Here is a 20,251-nt window from a genome sequence, read left to right on the forward strand (position 1 = left end):
ACCTGAATAGGCCTGCATCAGTCTGTAATCCTCTTTGTTCGCCCCCATTGACCTGGCTCGCCAATGTCGCTTACAGGCCATTGATTCAGAGTGATGTAGCTGTCACGTTCACAATTGGGAACGCACAACAGAATGGTTCGACTGCTCCAATCGATATTCCAATTGCACTAATATGTGGGACTATAAACTGCGAGTATTTCTATAAAGAATGAAACATGACATACTATGACTATTAGAGTTTCGGTGGAGGTCTAGGGGGTTGTATTGTGAAGGTAAATTTTAGCGGTTACTAGCGACCGGATCCACTATAATTCACGACCTCTAAGCACCATCTATGTGATTACATTACCGAATCGCCCGGGCGCTCACGCTAAGCTTCCACACCGAAAGAGTTCAATAATAAGAAATGGCAATGTATGGCTCCACATCAAGATACTATTAATCTGGTTGCCATGACAGGTTGCTGGGTCCAAGTCCAACTTTGCTTCAATCGAAGGTGCCTAAAAGGACTAAACCGACTGCGCTAAACATAGGCGCATGGCTCCAGTGTGACCAGTAACCCTTTCCGTGGCTATAGCAAACCATCCCATCCGCAATCGCAACGCCTGTAGCAGAAAAGAGGATCCAAGCGAGAGCCTGGGAGCTGCCGTAGAAGGCGGTCGCGTACAGGGCAAAGCCCATGAAAATGTCCCGTGCGCCGTAAACAGCCATCAGGCTGTTGACCAAGTCGCGTGCCCCCTTGTCGGCCGGAGGCTTGAACTCGAAGAAGGTCAATGCATGTGTCGGCCGCAGAATGGCGTTAATGCCAAAGCCCACATGGATCGTTGCAAAGACGTACGCAGCCCAGGTGACCGCTGGGGTTTGTGACGAGATAGGTAGAAGTTCAGACATTGTAACTTGTTTATGTCTGCAAGTGATGCTAGGCAAGTGCTGAGATTGGCTGGCGTGGGACCTCACTCGGTACGATTTGCGACCTTCTGCGTTCCGTTTGAGTATCTTATAATTTTTGGTTATCTGATGCAGTTTGTGTATTTGACCCAAGTAGCGGGAATAGGGTTAATGGGAGTCGCAGTCTTGATATACTGGCTAGAAAAACCGTCGTTCTGTTCAAACTTCACTGCGGACAAGTTGAACTGTTGAGAATGTCCGAGTTGTCCGGGTTGCAATGTTGACTCACTGCGGCGGGCTTAGCCTGGTTGATGGATTCAGCACGTTAGCGGCACAGACCTGACCAGCATCTACTCCCCTGGCTAGGTTGGCGGCTTGGAAACAGGAGCAATTGCGCCCCAAAATTGCAGCGCTTATAATTTTCTGATATCGAACTACACTACAAATCCCTGCTTCAGTCGGATCAGCAGAGACCTGAGTGTGCCAGGCCTAGCGAGGTTGGATCTAATAACCACCGTCCGCGAAAGAGGGAGAAGGCTGGCAAATGGCTCAAGCCTCTGCGCCAGAGCTCCTTGTGAACCAAATCATTTCCTTCTCCCAGCCAGCATTTTTACTGCCATTCATACCATCGAGTTTCTCTGCTAGACGTAGTCCTATCATTTCGGGTGTATGCTTCCGTGATTCAGGGGAAAACCTGAAAGCAGCCCCGAACTCGCTCAAGAATTGGCTATTCCACACAGTCTCCAATCGCAACTCCGTCTTCTTGTCTTGTTCCCTAGAATCTTTATCGCCAGGATTCTCACCTCCCGCTGGAAATCCAGCGACCACGTCGTCCTCGATATTGCCATGGCCGTCCAAGGATTCGCTATCGAAAAACAGATCATATCGCTTCCAGTCGCCTTCTGGCTTCGTGCCAGAAATCATAAGGCGTAGCATTTCTCCAAAATCATCCCTCGCATGGAGCAGAATCTGAAACTTCCAAGTACGGTGGCCGATCGGCGAGAAAAGTAAACAGGGCTTCTTCGTTCGTTGCTGGTCACGTTGATTACGATCCGATTGCGAAGTCCAGTGGTTGTATATAACTGGGCCCTTGTCTGCGCGCTCATAGTCTGAGACCCGAAAGGCGCCATACGCCGGGTGACTGTATTCCCCAGCAACTCTATGGAAGAAGTCTTTCACTTGGTCCTCTGAAAGGTCCTGGGCCGACTCCTTGTGGTAGACTTTGGGAGCCTGCGTTCCCACAACCTTGGTATCGGCAGAAGCGTCGGCGGTTGCAGGGGCAGGATACTTCCCCTTTGCCAAGTCAATGATCTTCGCCTTGGCCTCGGCCGATAGTCCAAGCCTTCTCGCAATCAGTTCGAGACATATAACCTCGCCGGTAATGTGGGCAAAATTGCCGTTACCCATGCAAACGCATCCAAAGTCATCGTTGGGGAGTAGGAACAGTTGTGTTTTGAAACCATTCAAGCCACCAGAGTGGCTCACAATCGGGTGATCGATACCTGCAAGGGGAGGTTGAATTATCCAACCCAGTCCATATGCACTGAGGTTCAAATGTTTGTGATGGCTCCCACCTATTGATGCCTCCATGATCGATCGAGGTGCGGTAAGCTCAGAAAACAGCTCGGGTGTGAGCACACAACCATTGTCAGAGAGCTTTGGATCTTTCGCCGAGACCCTTAGAAGTTCTTTGATCCACTTCCCGTAGTCAATGACGGACGAGATAGTTGCACCAGCTGGTGCAATTCCTGCAAAGTCAATGTAAGGCTCGGGAACGTGATAGCCCTCTGATTCTGGCAAACCGGGTGGGCCTGCGACCCAGTAATACCCCCGGGCTAAATCCTGCCGCTGGGCATCCGGTATGTCCTTGAGCGCCCAGAATGTCGAGTTCATGTATAGTGGATTCCACAGTAGTTTCTTCAGGAGAACTCCGGTTTCGACACCGGTGATGGATTTCAAAAGGTCTCCAACGACACTGTACATTAGATTATTGTACTGCCAGGTCGTCCTGAATTGCTTGTTTAGAGGGCCTAGGTGCTTTAAAGCCTGGACAATACCTTTCGGATCATTGCCCATCCAGGTTCCATATATGAGGTCGGCTGATTCCATGCCAGAGCGGTGGGACAACGCGTCTTCAATAGTAACGTTGCTAGTAGCATATTCATCCTCCAGTTCGAAATCTGTCGCAAGGATTGATTTTATTTTCGTGGCCCATTTGTCTTTTTTGAGAAGCTGAAGAGGTAAATTCTCAGGGTCATTCATGCCATACTCCTGCCTCATCACTATCCCGGTCGCTGCCGCCAGCATCGCCTTTGTAGTGCTTCCCGTGAAGTATAGTGTTTCTGGCTTGGCAGCAACGTTGGGATACTGAGCAATACCGAAGCCCTAAGGTGTGTCAATAGCGCAGGCGAAACACGCATCCAGCAACCGGTTTTCGATAGCTTACCTTCACAGACACACTGCCTTTATCAACAAAGGCAATGCTTACTCCAGGAACATGGTGTTCTTCCAAAAGAGCTGCGACAGTATTCGAAAATTCTGCATCGTAAAAGACATTATCGGACGTTGTACCGCTCCCCTGAAAGCCTTTTTCCATGATAGTAAATATTTTATTTAGTTCGCGAGTGATGCAAGAGAGGGTGCCTCCCTGAGGCAGTCAATGGACAGTATTTTATCAACCCTGGTGCGGGGTTTTCTCCAAGTCTTATGACCTATCCACATTCAGGCAGCCCTGCTTCTTCGACAACAGAATTCTCACCCACCTTACCAAACTTCGTTTACCTTTCGATGATTTCCATGGCACAATATCCAGCTCCGAGGTATCATGGTTTAGTTAAGTATGGGCGGAGGGTTTTCAACCTACGAATTGGACAAGATGGTAAGGGCCCCGCGCAGTAGTGGGTCCGATTCAGGATCCAGGCTGACGGATTCCAGCTGAGCCTCAGCCTTCTTTCCGAAAGGCCATGCAAGGTCCGTCCTTGGGGTAGAAACCTGTAAGTTATATGTATCCGAACAAAATTGACCAAAACCGTACATGGTCAGCGGAGCCAGGCTGCGCGTTTTACTTCCTCCGCCAACAGATAGTTGAAGCCGTCGGTGGCAAAATCCTGGAGATCAGGTAGCAACTTGACCCTAGGCGGAGACTGAGAGAAGGGGAATCGCGCTTAATTTTCCGCCTCGACAGGAAAGGTCACACTGCCAGAACATGTACGGGCGCTGAAAACTCCTCTAGAAGGCGCTCATTCTCGGAGACACCAGTTCAGATGGTCTTTCTTTCAGGAGTACCTGGGTATTTGTACCACGAAACATGCGTGCTGTACGAAGCCAATCAGTCCATTTCTTCCTACACGACTTGTGGCTGTCGTGGAGGTCGCTCTCAGTTACTGCTGGGAGAATGCCATGCCCAGATGCGTACTCAGGTCGCACTCTCTGAGGCTATTAAAAGCTGGATATCGCGGTCTCAGCTTGGGGATCATCGGTAACTTTCTTAGTCGTATTAAGGAACCCTCGAAAGCTGAGATGTAAAGGGAAAAGAAGCGGGTTATTTCTGCCCGAGTCGAAGGATTCGAAGCGCGTTTCGGGTCCGAAGCCGTTCAACTTCTAGCATAATTGTAGTTAGAGAGTTGCCTAGTTTATAAATAGAACCTACCAGCGCCGCTGCGCCACAAGTACTTATCTAAAGGCGATCAATTCTCATGCCGCCGCTAAGAAATATTTTCTCTTCCCTCCTTAATGGAAACCTTGATATGATGCATTATTTGTCCAACAATAATCTTCTCATCTTTTTCTGCTACGTTGCGTTTCTTTGCTGTGGCGCCGATGCATGTGGAGCACAGCCGAACGATCCATGGACCGTGCAACTACCCTCCTCGACGACACCAATCCGTAATAGATTCACTGCCAGCATTGCTGGAACCAGTAGAAATGGCAAATACTCTATTGATATAACTGGCAATTCAGGCACTGTTACCCAGAACAACCATACCATCAACGTCATCGTCAAGCATGAAATCCCGTACAACGGAGATCTTGTGCTTTACAGCTTGATCGGAACGGACGACAAACGAATCCTTGAGGGATGGGCATATTGCAGAGGAAACAAGCTTACAACTTTATGGCTTGAAACATCGCTAGGGACTGCAGGATTCACAAACAGCACCGTAACAGGCAGCTGCAACATCACGAGGGATGCAACGACCGTCGACCTCAAGACGAATGGCGAGTGCCTGAGTATTACACAGCCCTCTGCAGTCCCAACGATAGATGGTGGAGACTCCCTTTCCCTCCAAAACGGAAGTGTCGGTAGCGTCAGGCTGAATAGTCAGGACTTCAACCTCCTTCCATTCGCCATTGTCGATTGTGCCGACTGTGGGGCTACGAGTTCAGACGGATGGGTTGAGGTCCACAGTGTGATGACAGCGAAAAGTTCAGCCGACGTGTGCTTAGGGATATTCTACCTGTACGTGGAATGCAGATCGACTGTTTCCATTCAATATCTGCAATGCTTCACGGGAAATGCGGGGAGTCAGTCTTTTACTGCCAACTACGACACGAGCAATCTCGTCAAAAACCAAACCGGGACGGCAAACAGTACATGTACAGTGGGATCAAGCACCGACTCCGATACAAAGTCATCGGATGCAACGCACTTAAGGAGTTATTTCGCTTTCCTGTCAATCATGCTGGTGGTCGGGGCCACAGCCGTGTTTTCCTGACCGGATCAACTAGTTTCGCTCTGCCTGGCGACACAACATGGTCCACACGGCAGTTCCTGGGAAACACATATTTAGACACTAGTGCTACTCAACAATCTTCTTACCATATCTACCTAATCTTAGTGAGCCGACTGCAAACCTTGTGCAGATTTTGAAAGTAATGGGTACATATAGAGTCGGTGTGAGCCGTAGTTACTAACGTCGAGAATGTTCAAACGTTAACTATGGCAGCTATGTAAATTGAGATGCTACTAAAATGCAGGTGGGCATTACAGCAGCCCCCGGAGTTGTATGATTCGTTCACGGAGGCAAACAACCAATCCCACATTTGAAATAATCTTACATCGGGCGCCATCTTATAACCGGCACAGCTTCAGTTTAGTTTCTGTAACCCAACGCTACTCAGGTTACCACACCTAGCAGCGGCTTAGCTTTGTTTGGTTGTGAACCAATGGAAACTGCACTTGCTGCACCTACCACGGGTAGGTCGGCAGGACTTGACCTCCATCAGGTGGAATGTTTAGCACAGTGTGCTATTCAGAAACCGTAAAGGGTGTACGCAGATCCACATGATCGCTGGTTAAATGAGAACAATGGATTATTCTGGGGCCGCGGTGTATAACACTATAAATATTCCAATCTCCATAAACAGCATAAATAGCTGCTGCCACTGCCACTTGCGCCGTACCGTCATATCAGCTGTCATCACCGAGCAGACTGGAAACGATCATAGTGTGTTGGAATATCATCGCATCATTTCGCATTAGACCACAATAAGGTAAATTAGAACAGCAATGTAAGAGAAGGAAGCTGGCTATACAAAAGAGGCGACAATGAGTGTGGTGTAGAAGAGGTTGAGCAGTGATCGAGTATCTCAGGGACAGTAGTGTGCCGTATTTACTAATCAATTAAGATTGGCTATGATGTAAAATCGAAGCGTGCCAGCGACAGTTCCCGAAGGTCTGTCTGCCCCAAAGCCTCGTGGCATGAGCTGGGATCCCCTTATATATTCCACTTCTCCTGGTGCATAGTCCATACCTCAAGTAGAGCCCTGCGTTTGATCTTCAGCGCAATTCCGTCTATCATCCGCCGCTAATTCTACGTAATCCAACCTATCCTCACATCTTCAATAAAACTCAGCCGATTTTCCATATCATTCACCAGTCTGGCTAACAGTGGACACAAAGACAGCACGAGCTTTTACGTATCTGTTTCATTACTTCTCAGGTGTTGAGCTACATCAAGGCTAGCCAATAGTCGCCATGCCGATAGCAAATATCAGAATGATCCTGTTGCCTATCCACACCGACAGATAGTCTTTTCTAACTGTCTACCGAAGTACCCTAGCCATTGTAAGCCGTATGAGCCCCAGTACCGTAAAATAAGCATCTGACTTGAAGTGCCTAGAAACTCCCAGTCCTGGTTAGTGTAGGGACGGGATTTGCGTTTCTGTGAAGCGCTTAATAAGTATGAACGTACCAGATAACAGATTTTGCGGCCTCTTACTCCAGGACACCTTGCGGAGTCTCGCAGAGGACACCAATATCCAGGATTGTAAGCGCACAGCAGCGGGCTCGCTGGCCGATAAGAGCGCAGATCGCGCTGAAATTGTTGGGATCGACAGGAGTCAAAGGAGGGTTGGCGCAATCCAAGTCAGCAATGCCGGAAACATCAGTTGCACAGCACTGAGGGTTGGTATAGAGACCGTTTCGGCATGGCATATAGGTGGTAGCCTGACGCTCATCGAGGCCGCTAGGAGCTGCAATGGCGATGGTAGAGAAGAGCGCAACGGTAATTGTGGAGAACTGCATATTGATGATAATGGATTGAGGGTAAAACTTTTGGTTTCAAAGTGTGAGATGTGTAGACGATGTTGGAATGTTTGATACTGGTGGGTGGAGGAATTGATGCCTTTGGACAGGGAGGAACAGAGGCTCTTTATAGAATTATCTTGCCAAGCTTGCTACTAAATCGGTCAAGCTTGAACTGGCTGTTTCAACGCGCATAGACGATCCCGGTCATGCTAGATGGGCAATAACGTAATTTTGCTACTGACGTCTATCGTTGTGAGGGACGAGATGAAACCACGGTTAACACAAGCTCTAGTCTCAGGGCTAGACAACTATGCACAGCAATTCTTGGATCAAACGTTGGATCTACGCAAGATCTATGTTGGCACGAGATCTAAGTTGGCATGAGTCTCAAGATAGCGTTGTGACTCGCCGATCTCTTACGAAAGCGTTTGTATATGCTTATATACATATAGGGAGATGGATAAGCGAAGAGAGCCACAAGTATTACTTTTGACAGGATGATTACGTAGGAGAGCGGCCAAGGCGGTGAATTACACGCTTGAATACGACATTTCATTGCATAACTATCACACTAACGGAGCTTGAAAGAGCACGTATATGGGGTATACAGGGGTGCTAAACCCACAGCTGGGTGTTGGTGGATAACCCATTTGCAGATCATCTTTGGGCTTACTGCCTGAGTGTAACAAAGTTTCGCTGTTTATACTTAGTATAAGTAAACGGGATATTCCTGTGCCGGCCATAGACTAGAATGGGAGCTGTACTCTGTGCGTAGGTGGCTTCGAAATGGAAATGGCAACGCGGCGATCCTCGCGGCTCGTACATCGGCCCGCGGTTAGGCGAAGCATTGTCTCAGCTGCCTTATAATCTCCCAGAATGCGCAGATGACGGAAGCACGGTACTCGCAGCACTTGATACAGCAGCAGCCAAAGTGTGGAAAGGGTGGCCTATGGCTTAGCGATCTGCCGATGTAGTTGTTCATTTGGAAGGTAAGGCTCGTTTCCTCCATTTATGCCCTGTGCCTGGAATCGTAGTGGCATCCTGAATGCCCCTGAGTAGGCGCCGCCAACTTCTTGGCGGTTCTCTGTGGCTCGTGCGACTTGTAAGCCATAAAGAAAATGCAGCAGCGCTTGCCATGTATTGGCAAAACGACACTCCTCACGGGACCCCAACTTACTTCGAATAAATGTTGAGGCTCTGGCTGAGACCCGAGCGTTTGGACAGGGCTGCAAGGCTGGAGTGCTGATCGTCATCCAAGTTTGAGCGGGCGTCCACATGCGTCCACATCCCGCACTCGTTTTAACTTCAACCCAGGCGATCAGACATGTCGCGGTACTGCAGGGAAATTCAGGTGGTTCAGGAGCTGGAAAACAAGGAAACCATGATGATCTTCGAGTTATTGCCTTGAATGGTAATATGATCATCGCGTTCCTGTCGTATGAATGAGCTTTTTGAATGCCCTTTCAAAAAGCATCAAAAGATTTACTACGATGAATTGTGCTGAATCAGGACTTGAAGGAATTAGATAGGTTGTCAACTGTTCTTTACAGCCGATCACGTTCCTGCACGATTTCGTATAATGCTAGGACAGTTGTATTGGTCATGAAGCATTAGATTCTTGCCGACCGACGTTCATACACATGGCCTTTTCGGCACTCTTGTCATAGATCCCCCGAATCGGAGCAATTTGCTTCACTTAAGGCGCTAATATCCAGGACATATGGCCGGCATGTAGTATACGTTATAACGCTGAAGGCAGCAATTGGAAAAGCTATCCCGACGAAAATTGGTCGACAGCGTGCGTAGACCCCATGGGGAACTACGGCGATCGAAAGGGCTAGAACGATCATGGGGATTCATTCGCAGTATGTTTTCATTGTGAGATAGATTCAGGGGCCCAACGCTATGGCGTCATCGATGCATGAACTGTCTTAGATCTGGGTAGGTGAGTGCGCCATGCTGAATCCAGTACCAGTCCCGTCCGCAACTTCGAGACAAGGCGCAGTGCAACGTTCACCTGCAGGGAACAGCGCCTCCCAGTAGAGCGGCACCTACAAACAAGCCGAGATGCCGGGGAATGCTAGCAACAATGTAACGAACTTCTCCAATGCCTGCCGACGGCGAATTCCATATCGAGGACCTCCGGGGTTGACTATGATGCAATGCCTGTCATTGTCAGGGGATACACCTTTGCGTCATTTTAGTTCAATCAGATCTACCTGGAGGTAGTTTTGACCCAGTTTGGTGAAATGAGGTTTTATACAAACGACACCAGGGCGGTGCACCTTCTCTATGGGCCAGAATGAACGTGGTTCTGGTTATAATTGGGATCAGACTGTAATCCGCCGCGGTGAAGTCCTAGTGCGGGGTTTCGAGACCTAGGAGCTTGAATCTGAAGGGGTCTTGTTTCCAAGCGCCAAGGTCGTGTTACTGTGTTCCTCTGATGCATACCACCGAGAGAAGCGACCACAAAGTTGCGGCATAGATTCTTCGAGGCAACTTCCCCACTCCGCCATGACAGCCCATCCGATACAGCGCACCTCCCGAGGATAGTGCCCAACTCGGCATTCTCTACAGCAATGGTGTGTTTACTTTCAATCACAATTTCGGCGATTATGAAAGTACTTGTTTTTGCCTACGGGGAGGTGTAGCGTGTTAGTGTGCACTTCACGCTGCCGGCACATTATAGTGCAGATAAGGTGGTTTGAGTGCTTTAGTAAGGAGTCAAAAGTGGAGTGCTTTCTTTACATTCGATTTCTATTTGCCTTCCGTGATTTCTCTAGTCGGCTTTCCAATTTTGACTGTTTTTTCTTTTACAAGTCCTTGGCTGGGTATGCTTATTCAGCTTCAATACTTGAGTGATGGATAATTATATACAAAAGCCTAACAGTCCAGTATGATATCAAGCGTTCTCACATCGAAAAGGGTGGACAATCTAAAGAGATCGGCAAGCTAGAAACCGGACTAGGTCGACAAGAATTCCGAGGAAGCCGCCGGGCACCTTAGAGTTGTGGCTTATGACCACCAGTTGGCTTCGGTGGAGGGGGGTCGTGGGGTTTCTGGATCACGTATTAGGAGATGAGAAAATTAAGTTGCTGAAATACTGACCCCAGTCGGTTTGCTTGGTCCTCCTGGATGTTTACCTGTAGGCTTTGGATGGTGGGGATGGTGGTGGTGGGAAGGCTGGTGAGGAGCTGTAACTTATTAATAGCCGGTCGATAACTCAGATGCTCACTATAACTCACGCTTGGAGTGGCCGCTCGGCTGAGGTCTGGGGTGGCCCGGCTGGCGACTATGGGGAGGGCGCCTAGTTGAAGTTGTTAGGCACCCGAAGTCATATTTACTCAAACGAAATCACTCTTCATCCTTGTCTTGAATGTGGTTTTATTCAAAGAGAGACAATCAATATATACTCACGGTTTCCCGGTAGGCTGCAACAAAATCAGTATTTGCTAACGTGGAACAGGACGGTGTGCTTCTTATCTACCTTGGGGCCGGGTTTTCCAGTTGGCTTGCCTGGACCAGGGCTTCCCTGCAAAGTCGGACGTTAGCGACACCGTTCTCATCAGCCTGTTACGGGTTTCCTCTTGCTCAAAATATATATCGTAGAAGCGTTTACAAAGCCAGTCCTGATACAGACGTCATGTGGCAAATATCTGCCGAGGTAACTTACCGTGGGCTTCGGTCCTGAAGGGGGGAGGGGAGGCCAGGGGTGGTGATGATGGGGCTGAGAAGGAAACGGCGCCGGTGAAGCCGGATGGTGATGCTCGGGTTCTACTAACACGGCATCAGAAACTGGGGCTGTATATCCCAAAGCCGCAAAGGCAAGAAATAAAAGGTATGCCTTCATTGTGGTGTGTGAGCTGTTTGGTGGCAGGCTGTGAATATACTAATGTGAATATTAGGCTTGGCGATGAACACCACCCGTATTTATAGGTCTTTGTAGGAGCCACCACAGCGCCGTTGTCATTGGATGATTCGACCTTTCTAGCACCGGATGCCCCTGTGCGTTGCATTAGGCCTGAGCAGGTGATCTGGGGCATTCGGCTGTTTTACGGAGACAGGACAATCTACAATGATCGACGGGAGCAGTCACATGAACGGAGAGAACTATCCAACATCTTGCGATAGTTCTAGCTCATAAATAGATGCCTGGTTTCTATATGGTAGGCGAGCAATTTCTACGTGAAGGATTGGTTGAAGGCAAATATATGCAAGGTGGAGTACCAGGATTGTACCAAATGCTGGCTAGTATGCAATGCATACTGGCTCAGCTTTCTTCAATATTCCCGTTTCACATCATCATCGATAGGCCATAGTTCTCACCTGATCGCGGAGCTAATATGCAAATGCTACCTTATTCGAGATAAGAACTCATCCTTGGTCATCGAATCTGGCTAGTGAGACTATGTAACCCCAGGATACGACTCTGCAAGCTTTCAAGGGCATTGTTGCCGGGGCAAGCCGTCTTGGCAAAAGCTTGTAATCAACTCAAATTAATTTGAGTGCAAGGCGAGGGGGTGGAGTTCATAATGATCATGTCGCACAGCCTGTGATGTTCCTGGCAGGTACAAATGCATGCACCATGGTTCCATCGACACGACTTCCGCTTTAGGTAGCTCAAATGGATGAAACAGAGAGCAAAGCTAAGATCCCCAATCCCCGCAAGGTCATAGGAGGAAATCAGATTGCGACCGTGGAGCCCCTTAAGAAAAGGGGGTTTTTGGTGTCGCGGATTGAGGCCAACATGTGAATCGAGCAGCCCTGCAACCCTGGCAGCTGGCAGCCGCTGCTCCGCATCTATGAACGCGACAACTGGTCTATAACTATCCGGCAGCGTCTCCGAGTTCTGCGACAAGGTAACTATTGGTGCCTCGCTTATCCCTGTGGAAGCAATAGTGAAGTCACAGCAGGGTGAAGTCATCGCAGGCTTCAAGAACTTGCAGGATACTACCTTCTCCCCGATCGAAGAATAAGTCCCGGAGAGCACACCTCCAGGATGAGTCACGTAGAAGCAGAACATCGCCAAGCGACATCAGTAATGACCCGGTTAGTAATACGTGAACAGAGGAGCTGCTCTATGCACGTGTGCCTTTATAATGCGCATTGTATACATAGTACAAGCGTAGTGCTGCCTACGCTAAGATGTCGCACTATGCTATTTTGGTGATGCTGCCTACCATATCAAACGCATGTAAGCTTGCCAGCTTCCGGGCCAAATACACTGCACGAAGTTCCTTTACGTCCCTATCAGCTTCACGCAGCGCGCTATACACGTATTCTAGTGGGCTCGGAAGGACATTATGGCTGCGATCCCTCAAGCTGTCGACCGCGACACATATCAAAAACACATCAACCAGCTCCGGGTCCGCGAGAAAGCGCACACCCGCGAGGGCGATGCTATCGCTGCTGCCCGCCGACGGCTCCCGATGGTAGAAGTGGACCCCGCTACGCCGCTGGTCGGGGCTACGGGCGAAACTACGCTCATTGACGCCTTCGAGGGCCGCACCCAGCTGTTCGCCTCGTATCACATGTGGCACGCGGGCCTCTCTGCCGCTGACCAGTGTGAGGGCTGCACCTTTAACACCGGCCAGGCGCTGGAGCTGTCGTACCTCCACTCGCGCGATGTGACATTCGCCGTCTTCTGCCAGGGTCCCTACGACGAGAGTAACCGATACCGCAAGTTCATGGGCTGGGACATGCCATGGTACTCTATCCCCGAGCGCTCGTACGGCCGCCTCGCCATCAAGAGTCCCCATAACTTCGGCATGAAGGCCTGCTACCTCCGGGACGGTGGCCGCGTCTTTGAGACTTATTGGACTACTGGCCGTGGCTGCGAGCCCATGAGCGGCAGCTACGGCATGCTTGACATGACCGTTTTTGGCCGCCAGGAGCCCTGGGAGGACTCGCCCGACGGCTGGCCGAAACGGTTCCGTGGTGACAGTGACCAATTCCGAACCGAAGAGGGCGAGACTTCGACAGTCCGGTCGGGCATCATCGGCCGGCCGACTCCCCAGTGGGCCCGCCTCGCCGCTGGACACACCGACGATCTCGGCCCCGCCGCTAGCGCAGCCGAGCATCATTACCATTGAGTCAAGAATGACATACGACTCCGCAGGATTTTTGCTGGACTTTTGACTCGGTGGTTTTTGCAAGACATCCGATTCCTGGAGCGTCGAAGTCTGTCACTGCGGTATGAGCCCTTATGACCAGTATACATGCTGCACTGGTTGTGTTGTTACATCCTCGGTATTGACGAAGCCATTGTATCAGCGATATACGAAAAGGTACTGTAGAGCTTCCGCAAAATGCTATAGGTGGTTCCGTACAACTTCACTGCGGACTGTTTGGCTTGCAAATGATATGAACCCGCATTAAGGCCAGCTCCTCCATAGCGTCGTAGCAGAGCATCTTTGCTACAAGGTCTCCTAGTTCCACTGTTCTGTTCATTCCATGGTCAATATTAGCAAAGATGTCCCAACATGTCCGAGTGCTGCATCCTTCCATTCTCTAGATAATGACAACGAGACTTTTCCTCATGACTGACGGTGCCATCTGCAAGCGGGTGGGTTTTGATACCAGTAGATCATGCCAGTTCGGTGACAAAATTGCCTAGGATGAACAGCGAGAAAGTGTACTACATACATATGATGAACAATCTTACCGGATTGATACCGAAACCCCAAAACGACAAAACCCTGAAATCAGGACTAGCTGCACGGCTAGAGGTGCTCGGCTTCGGAGTTGGTGGAGCATATGACTTGGCCATCATCATGTATGATAGCTTGCTCACTTGACGTCTTAATTCAGTGCATTATCATGTTTTTCAAGGAGGAAACTTCGAATCATATAATTGAGGCTGATAAAATTGTTTCCAACTTTCAATACCAGTGGTTATTTCTTTCTTTTAAATACAGGAAGTGTCCTTCATCAAAACCCAACTCCCGAAAAATTGTCCATTCCCTGTAAGAACTGATTGTCGCATGTTCAATGATAATTGCACTGATTATTGAATAGAGACTGGCAAAGCCCTTCTGTCACATTCAGGCAGGGAGGGGCTCCAAGCAGAGCCCGATACAGTCAGCGCCTCCGTTCTTGGGATCGCAGCCATCGTTAGGCCAATCGTAGCACTGTGCGGTAAAATTGGTAGAGAAGCACTCCCCCCCAGTGATACCGCCACAAGTAATTGGCTTATCTGGTAGGCAGATACCCGGCAAATCAGTTACATCAGGCCTGCGGGGGTCGGGTTGGATGCACTGATAACCGCTGGGGCATTTCTTCGGGTTGACAACAAAGCCACCGCAGCGCTGGTATATCTGAGTAGCATCCTCCTGGCGAGAGCTTATAGGGGTACTAAGAGCGTACGAACATGCCGCAAAGGCGAGAAAGAGGGTTGCGGTAAATTGCATTTTGATATGATACTAAGTATGACTGGAGGGAGAGAGTTTAATTTCTTCTTGAATATATTGCACCATTTGCGAAATTATTGTGATGGCCTTGACCCTTTTATATTTATCAATATAAGATGCGACAGTGAGACCCAACAGACTTGATTGAGTCAATTCCCCTTGGCGTACGAAATTATTGTAGCGCCGGAAGCTGGGCCGTGACCTCGTGTCCGAACGTTGGATCCTTTGAGGCTGAGACTTAACCAATCTGCGGTTTAATCCCTGTGCTAACCCAGGCGCTTATTGTCGATGATTACCCGAATAGTCCTACCAACTCCCTGCCAAGATATGAATTACGAAATGCAATCGATTCATAACACCTCAAACGATACGTGGCGTGCCTTCATCTGAGGTGAGCTGACTGGCTCTTTCATAGCTTACGCGAGCCTATGTATGTGTTGAGCATATAATTTAAAGAAAACCTATGCTTTTGGGTTTATTATTCATAGAATTGACAGTCCATAAGAACTGGAAAGTGCCGAAAATATGTCACGGGTACAGTTTTACTGTCCCATAAATGCCCAGCAATTGTAATCATGATCTTGGCCATTTGACTCCTCATCCCATTGGCGTGTGAAGCATGTCTGACAATTGTTCATTATCCCCGTCTATTTACCATTCAGGTAAGACATGCGTAATGCATAGCATAGTTAGGCCGTGGAGGTCGATGTAGAGGTTTAATCCTCGAATCAATTTCCGGCGTAGTGGAGCCGTTCTCCAGCGCCAAAAGCCACATGCACTCGGTACCCGCTACCCGGCGAACTACGAACACTGTATCATAGTTTCCCATCATCATCAGAAACACCAGTAGACTCCAATTTGGCAGGGTACCGCATCCGCTTGTTTGCTTACCCCCCGAAGTTCCTTTGGAACCGTACTACCAATGCCAGCTACATTTTTGGATTAAGACAACGCGATAGGCGACAGCAATCACCAATCGAATGCAGCGAGCAACATCTGGTGAACCACCAGATGAACAGCTAGAACCACCATTAGGTGGGTGTGCACAATAAAGCGGGTGACCGTAGGACCCGGTGTTATGAAGGGTGGAACTGCATAATTCAGGATCCCCAGTCAAACCTAACCAAGTTAGCTTGTCTGGTGACTATAAGCTGGCTGTAGTGAGTCGCGGGGTCAAGTTATGCAAATTGAATGGTGCAATTCGTCTTCAAAGATAGTCGATCTTACCCAGCTTCGCCAACCCGTACCGTCTTAGGTAAATGCTGACCTAGATGGTGCGCAACCAATGTGAGTTATTCCACCGTATGACACATCAACCGTCTCATCTAGGGACGTCTGTAGCATGGTTTTGTGTTCTACGTAGAGGACCCAGCCCAACTAAGCTTTGGAACCAGACATACTGTAAAATTCCTTTCTTCAGAGCTAGCTTTCTCTGCCCTTACCAAGCATGCAAACGCACTGTATGTATTTGATACTGCCATGTGGCGCATTAGGAGATGGAGGGAACTAGTTGCTATCCAGCTGATACTTAGTTGAAAGTCTTAGAAGGCATCAAAAATATGACACTTCTATTTAAACAAGCATTCAAGTCAACGGCTAAGTCGAGAGCATGCAGGAAACAAGTACATACAGCGTAGAGAGCAATAACGCGGTACCTCCTTTTTCATGATTTTTACAAGAATGCCAATATTTCGTTAGTACTCCTTTACTTGCCATCCTCAGTTGAGCAGATGTGATTCACGGTGCAACTATTGACGACGTGCTCACATTCCTTCATGACCTCCCAATTCCTGCCGTCAGCCATCAAAATCCTGTCGCCATGGACAACATCTTCATTGCTGGCTTCTTTCCGTCGAACGATTCAGATGCTCCAGCTGATCTGTCACCCTTCTCGGGCAGGTGAGACCTTCATAGTAGTGCAATTTCTCACATTTCGCTTACTTTGCCTAAAACTTTGAAGGCTTTAGGAATAATCAGTCAGTTGTCTGGAGACTTTTTCCAGCTGTGTTGCTGACTGAAGTCGTAGTCCTGCGGTGCTGATCTAGTTCCAAACGACGTTCCCGAATGACTGCGTGACTAGCGATGAACATAGTATCCTCCGCTTACATTGAGATTCACTTCAACTTGGGCCTTGATCATACAGCGAAATCCATGGCAGTAGTAAAGGATATGTCAACTCGGGAGTTAAGACATTAGTGCGGATGCTTGCTGCAAAGCAGCTTTCACATTCGAGAGCATAAGGAATGACTCGGTAGCAAGACAGCTAAAACCCCGCGGGAATCAAGTCATTCGCAGCTTTGAGCTTCTGACAGATTGGTGATGTTTAATTTCGGCTATGCTCCCACATCTTACATTCATAGAGGCTCCCACAAGGAACAAACGATACAGTTTCTCTTAAGACTATTCTACACTCCCCACACACTAATCCTACAGAAGCTCATCATCATTCGTCCGTTTGCCTCGAATGAGAGGTATTGCTCTGGGCCAACCGTGTCTTCATCCACTGCGGCACAAAAGCCTTGACCTTGAGCTTCTTGGCACCCTCGGCTCCTTCTTCGCTTGGGCTCGACTTGAACACAAACTCCTGGCTTGGGTCAAACGGAGTCTCGGTGTTCTCGCCCGGTAGTTCGACGTCCGTCATGCTCTGAAGCCGGCACATGGCCAGCCCGATGTTGCCTACACCGTGAATCCAATTGCCCGTACGCCGCGACCGCTGCGGCCCGGCGCGGATGATCTCCGTCCCGCCCGGCACGTCCAATGCCCCAGAAGCAGCCCCCGGTGCGGGCCTGTATTCCAGGTCCTGCGGGGCCGGCTCGTCTTCTCCGTAGACCATGCAGGGCAGGATGCGTTTCCGCACGACGCCTCGGTGCTTGGTCCGGATCGTGAGCTCCTGGCCAACATAGCATCCCTTCCTGAAGTCAATGCCGCCCATCAGATCCATGTTCGCGTCCAGCGGAAGCGTCTTGTCCGGCGTGATCTCGTCGGGACCCTCTGCTACACCCCTGAGGTACCTGCGTACTTGATATACGTCTTCCGGAAGTCTTTCCGCATCAACAGTCAGGGAATTGGAAGCGGGCGTGATGACCCGGTAGCCCAAGTCCGGAGCCCTACTATCCGCCGTCACGTATGCTTCGCTGCCGTGACGCGGAAGCTTGTCAGGGTACTCAGTCCCATGATAGCTCTCGTCCCAGTACGTCCACACTGAGCATTCGTCCAGCTCCAGTTTGCGGTGTGTGACCGCGCTTCGCAGCTTGTATCGCCTGATGAGCTTCATCAACGTGTCGACCTGGCTATCTGCCACCTCAATCAGGAAAGCCTGGCCAGGAAGCAGGCCCGATTTGTGCGCGTCGGCGAGCCCATAGTGATTCGGGTTGGGGTATATCCAGAGGTCATGCAGCACGCGGCCCTGGGCCGTGAGCAAGCCAGTGTAGAAGCCTCTTTCGCGGAGCTCTGTGCCCTTGCTGTATACTGAGGCGGTAATCAGGCCCTGCAGGAACTTGGGCGCATCGACGCCGGCGATCGAGATCAGGCGTCGGGAGGAGAGAGGCGAATATCCGGCGGCAGGCAGCTTTGGCGGAGAAGGGCCAGCCTGCGTCGCTGCGAATCGTCGGCCGGAGAGGCGACAGGAGCTGCAGATGAAGGGGGTTCTGGAGCTTGGGACAGCCGGCGTCCGCACAAAGACGCGCGCAGGTAGCAAGGACTTCATGGCCTTGATTGTGAAGGCCGATACCGAGATAGCAGTACGTGAAATTCGATGCACCAGCTGCTGCGACTCGCGGCTCTGATTGAGCTTGTGCCCGAGCCCAGTCGTCGATCGAGGCTAATGGCAGCTTACCAAGCTCCGAGCTCGCGACGTCGGGTTGGCGCCACAAAATTTTTGGCCCATGATGTAACCAGAAAACCAACGGAAATCCGGCTGTTACGGGGCTAAGTGGGGCCAAATCCCGCCGTTACCCCGGACTTTGGCGGCGGGCTTAAGCTGGGTACGTGACAGTACCCCGGCGATGTCTTCTCGGAACCACCCTCGAGTCGAGACGGCGCCGATCACTGCTGCCTCCAGACCTGCCACTTGCCGCCGGCCATCGGATCTCGGTCAATCATGTGTCTTTCTGGCCCCAAAGGTGGTGTGCAGCTGTAGCGGCTTGACTCGAGTCGCTGCCATCAGCACTTCAAGTTGGTCACATGAGGGGAGCATTCGATAAGACCTCGAGGGCTCGTCGGCTGGTGCGGCATGGGCTTTGGGGGGAGATCCCCTCAATACATATATTGTGTGAAGAGTAGTCAGATGATGGAAGTCTTATCTCGTGGGGACAACGACAGTGTGGCATGCGAGAATAGTGTGCTGGACGGGGCCGGTCACAAGTCGATAGCTTGGCGTGTGACTGGAGCGCCCCGTAACACTTACTACCCCGCGCATTTCTGGCATCGTCAGTATAGTTGAGTTGCATAAAGCCCAATGCATGTTATGGCCCCGCGGTCCTCACCGTGCCCTCAACGCAAGGCATCAATCGGTCAGCCAGAGCCATAGTTTTGATAGCATAGCCAGCCCAACGAGGAAAAAGTCCCACATCTCAATCTCAACGGCCAACAAAGCCAGGGAGAAGTTCCACCTCCTGGCCCAATCGCGGCACGCTACTGCTGCTTCCCGTATGATTCACAGGCGACCAAGCCCCCGCCAGTAGCGGCCAGGCACACACATAAACGCACCGCACTCTGTGTTTTCACCGCAAGTTTCGTGCCAGCAGCCAATCACGGCACTGCACGCGCCCCCTTTGAGCGGTGTCAGTCAGGTGTGGGGGTGCTGTGTGTTTGTGCTGCAAGGCCGTGACACACGCTGACACCCTCTCAACCCAAGTCGCTGCGAGCTCTATCCTGCGGCGGAAGCGGCCGGTCAGTTGCCCACACCCTATGAAAGCATATAGTTACATTAGGGGGAGTGGGATCACCATAGAGGGTTGTGGGGAACTTTTGGTTGCCCAGTTATAGGAGGGGTTGATCACGGGAGTGGAGTCATAAGGCAGCATAGTATCTAATATCATACACATGACGGTGAGTAGACGGGCATCAGGTCTGAGGGGGTTGCATCTCCCAACGTTTGAAGCATGTGGGAATGAGTCGCTGTTGCTGGTCACTTGCTGAGCCCAATGACCTCTCGCGATGCATAGCATTGAGTCAAGACGGGATTCAGACGGGATGCGATAAACAGCCTTTCTGCCAGTCTATCAAATGCCGTTCCACACCCACTCGTATAGGCCAGTCCCCCAAAGTCCTGTGTGTCGCCATGATATGTAATACTTGCGCAGGGGGGAAGGATCCGGTCCCAGCCCCTCGGCCCCGACCAGCAAGCAGGTAACACAAACCATTGGAGGAACATTATCTAGAAATCGTACACTTGCCGTGAACAGGCCATGCAACCCTCCCAGTC

General features: G+C 50.2%; 5 protein-coding genes across 5 annotated transcripts; 1 reads left to right on the top strand and 4 right to left on the bottom strand.

Annotated features, from left to right (window-relative positions):
- Positions 1 to 486: 486 nt before the first annotated feature.
- Positions 487 to 891, bottom strand: JN550_010076 (uncharacterized protein; the record flags this gene model as incomplete). The annotated part of the gene is made up of 1 exon (XM_049308290.1): positions 487 to 891. The coding sequence occupies one exon, from the start codon at positions 889 to 891 to the stop codon at positions 487 to 489; it is 405 nt and encodes a 134-aa protein (XP_049168004.1).
- Positions 892 to 1,437: 546 nt separating this feature from the next.
- JN550_010077 (uncharacterized protein) lies at positions 1,438 to 3,484 on the bottom strand (the record flags this gene model as incomplete). Its single annotated transcript, XM_049308292.1, has 2 exons — positions 1,438 to 3,273; positions 3,335 to 3,484. 2 exons carry the CDS (start codon positions 3,482 to 3,484, stop codon positions 1,438 to 1,440), a joined length of 1,986 nt encoding a protein of 661 aa, XP_049168005.1.
- A 3,621-nt stretch (positions 3,485 to 7,105) lies between these two features.
- Positions 7,106 to 7,414, bottom strand: JN550_010078 (uncharacterized protein; the record flags this gene model as incomplete). The annotated part of the gene is made up of 1 exon (XM_049308293.1): positions 7,106 to 7,414. The coding sequence occupies one exon, from the start codon at positions 7,412 to 7,414 to the stop codon at positions 7,106 to 7,108; it is 309 nt and encodes a 102-aa protein (XP_049168006.1).
- A 5,306-nt stretch (positions 7,415 to 12,720) lies between these two features.
- JN550_010079 (uncharacterized protein) lies at positions 12,721 to 13,509 on the top strand (the record flags this gene model as incomplete). Its single annotated transcript, XM_049308294.1, has 1 exon — positions 12,721 to 13,509. One exon carries the CDS (start codon positions 12,721 to 12,723, stop codon positions 13,507 to 13,509), a length of 789 nt encoding a protein of 262 aa, XP_049168007.1.
- Positions 13,510 to 17,269: 3,760 nt separating this feature from the next.
- Positions 17,270 to 18,712, bottom strand: JN550_010080 (uncharacterized protein; the record flags this gene model as incomplete). The annotated part of the gene is made up of 2 exons (XM_049308295.1): positions 17,270 to 18,607; positions 18,662 to 18,712. 2 exons carry the CDS (start codon positions 18,710 to 18,712, stop codon positions 17,270 to 17,272), a joined length of 1,389 nt encoding a protein of 462 aa, XP_049168008.1.
- Between the last annotated feature and the right edge of the window lie 1,539 nt (positions 18,713 to 20,251).

Source organism: Neoarthrinium moseri, assembly GCF_022829205.1.
Source record: "Neoarthrinium moseri strain CBS 164.80 chromosome Unknown scaffold49_Wmoseri_CBS_16480, whole genome shotgun sequence".
NCBI lineage: Eukaryota > Fungi > Ascomycota > Sordariomycetes > Amphisphaeriales > Apiosporaceae > Neoarthrinium > Neoarthrinium moseri.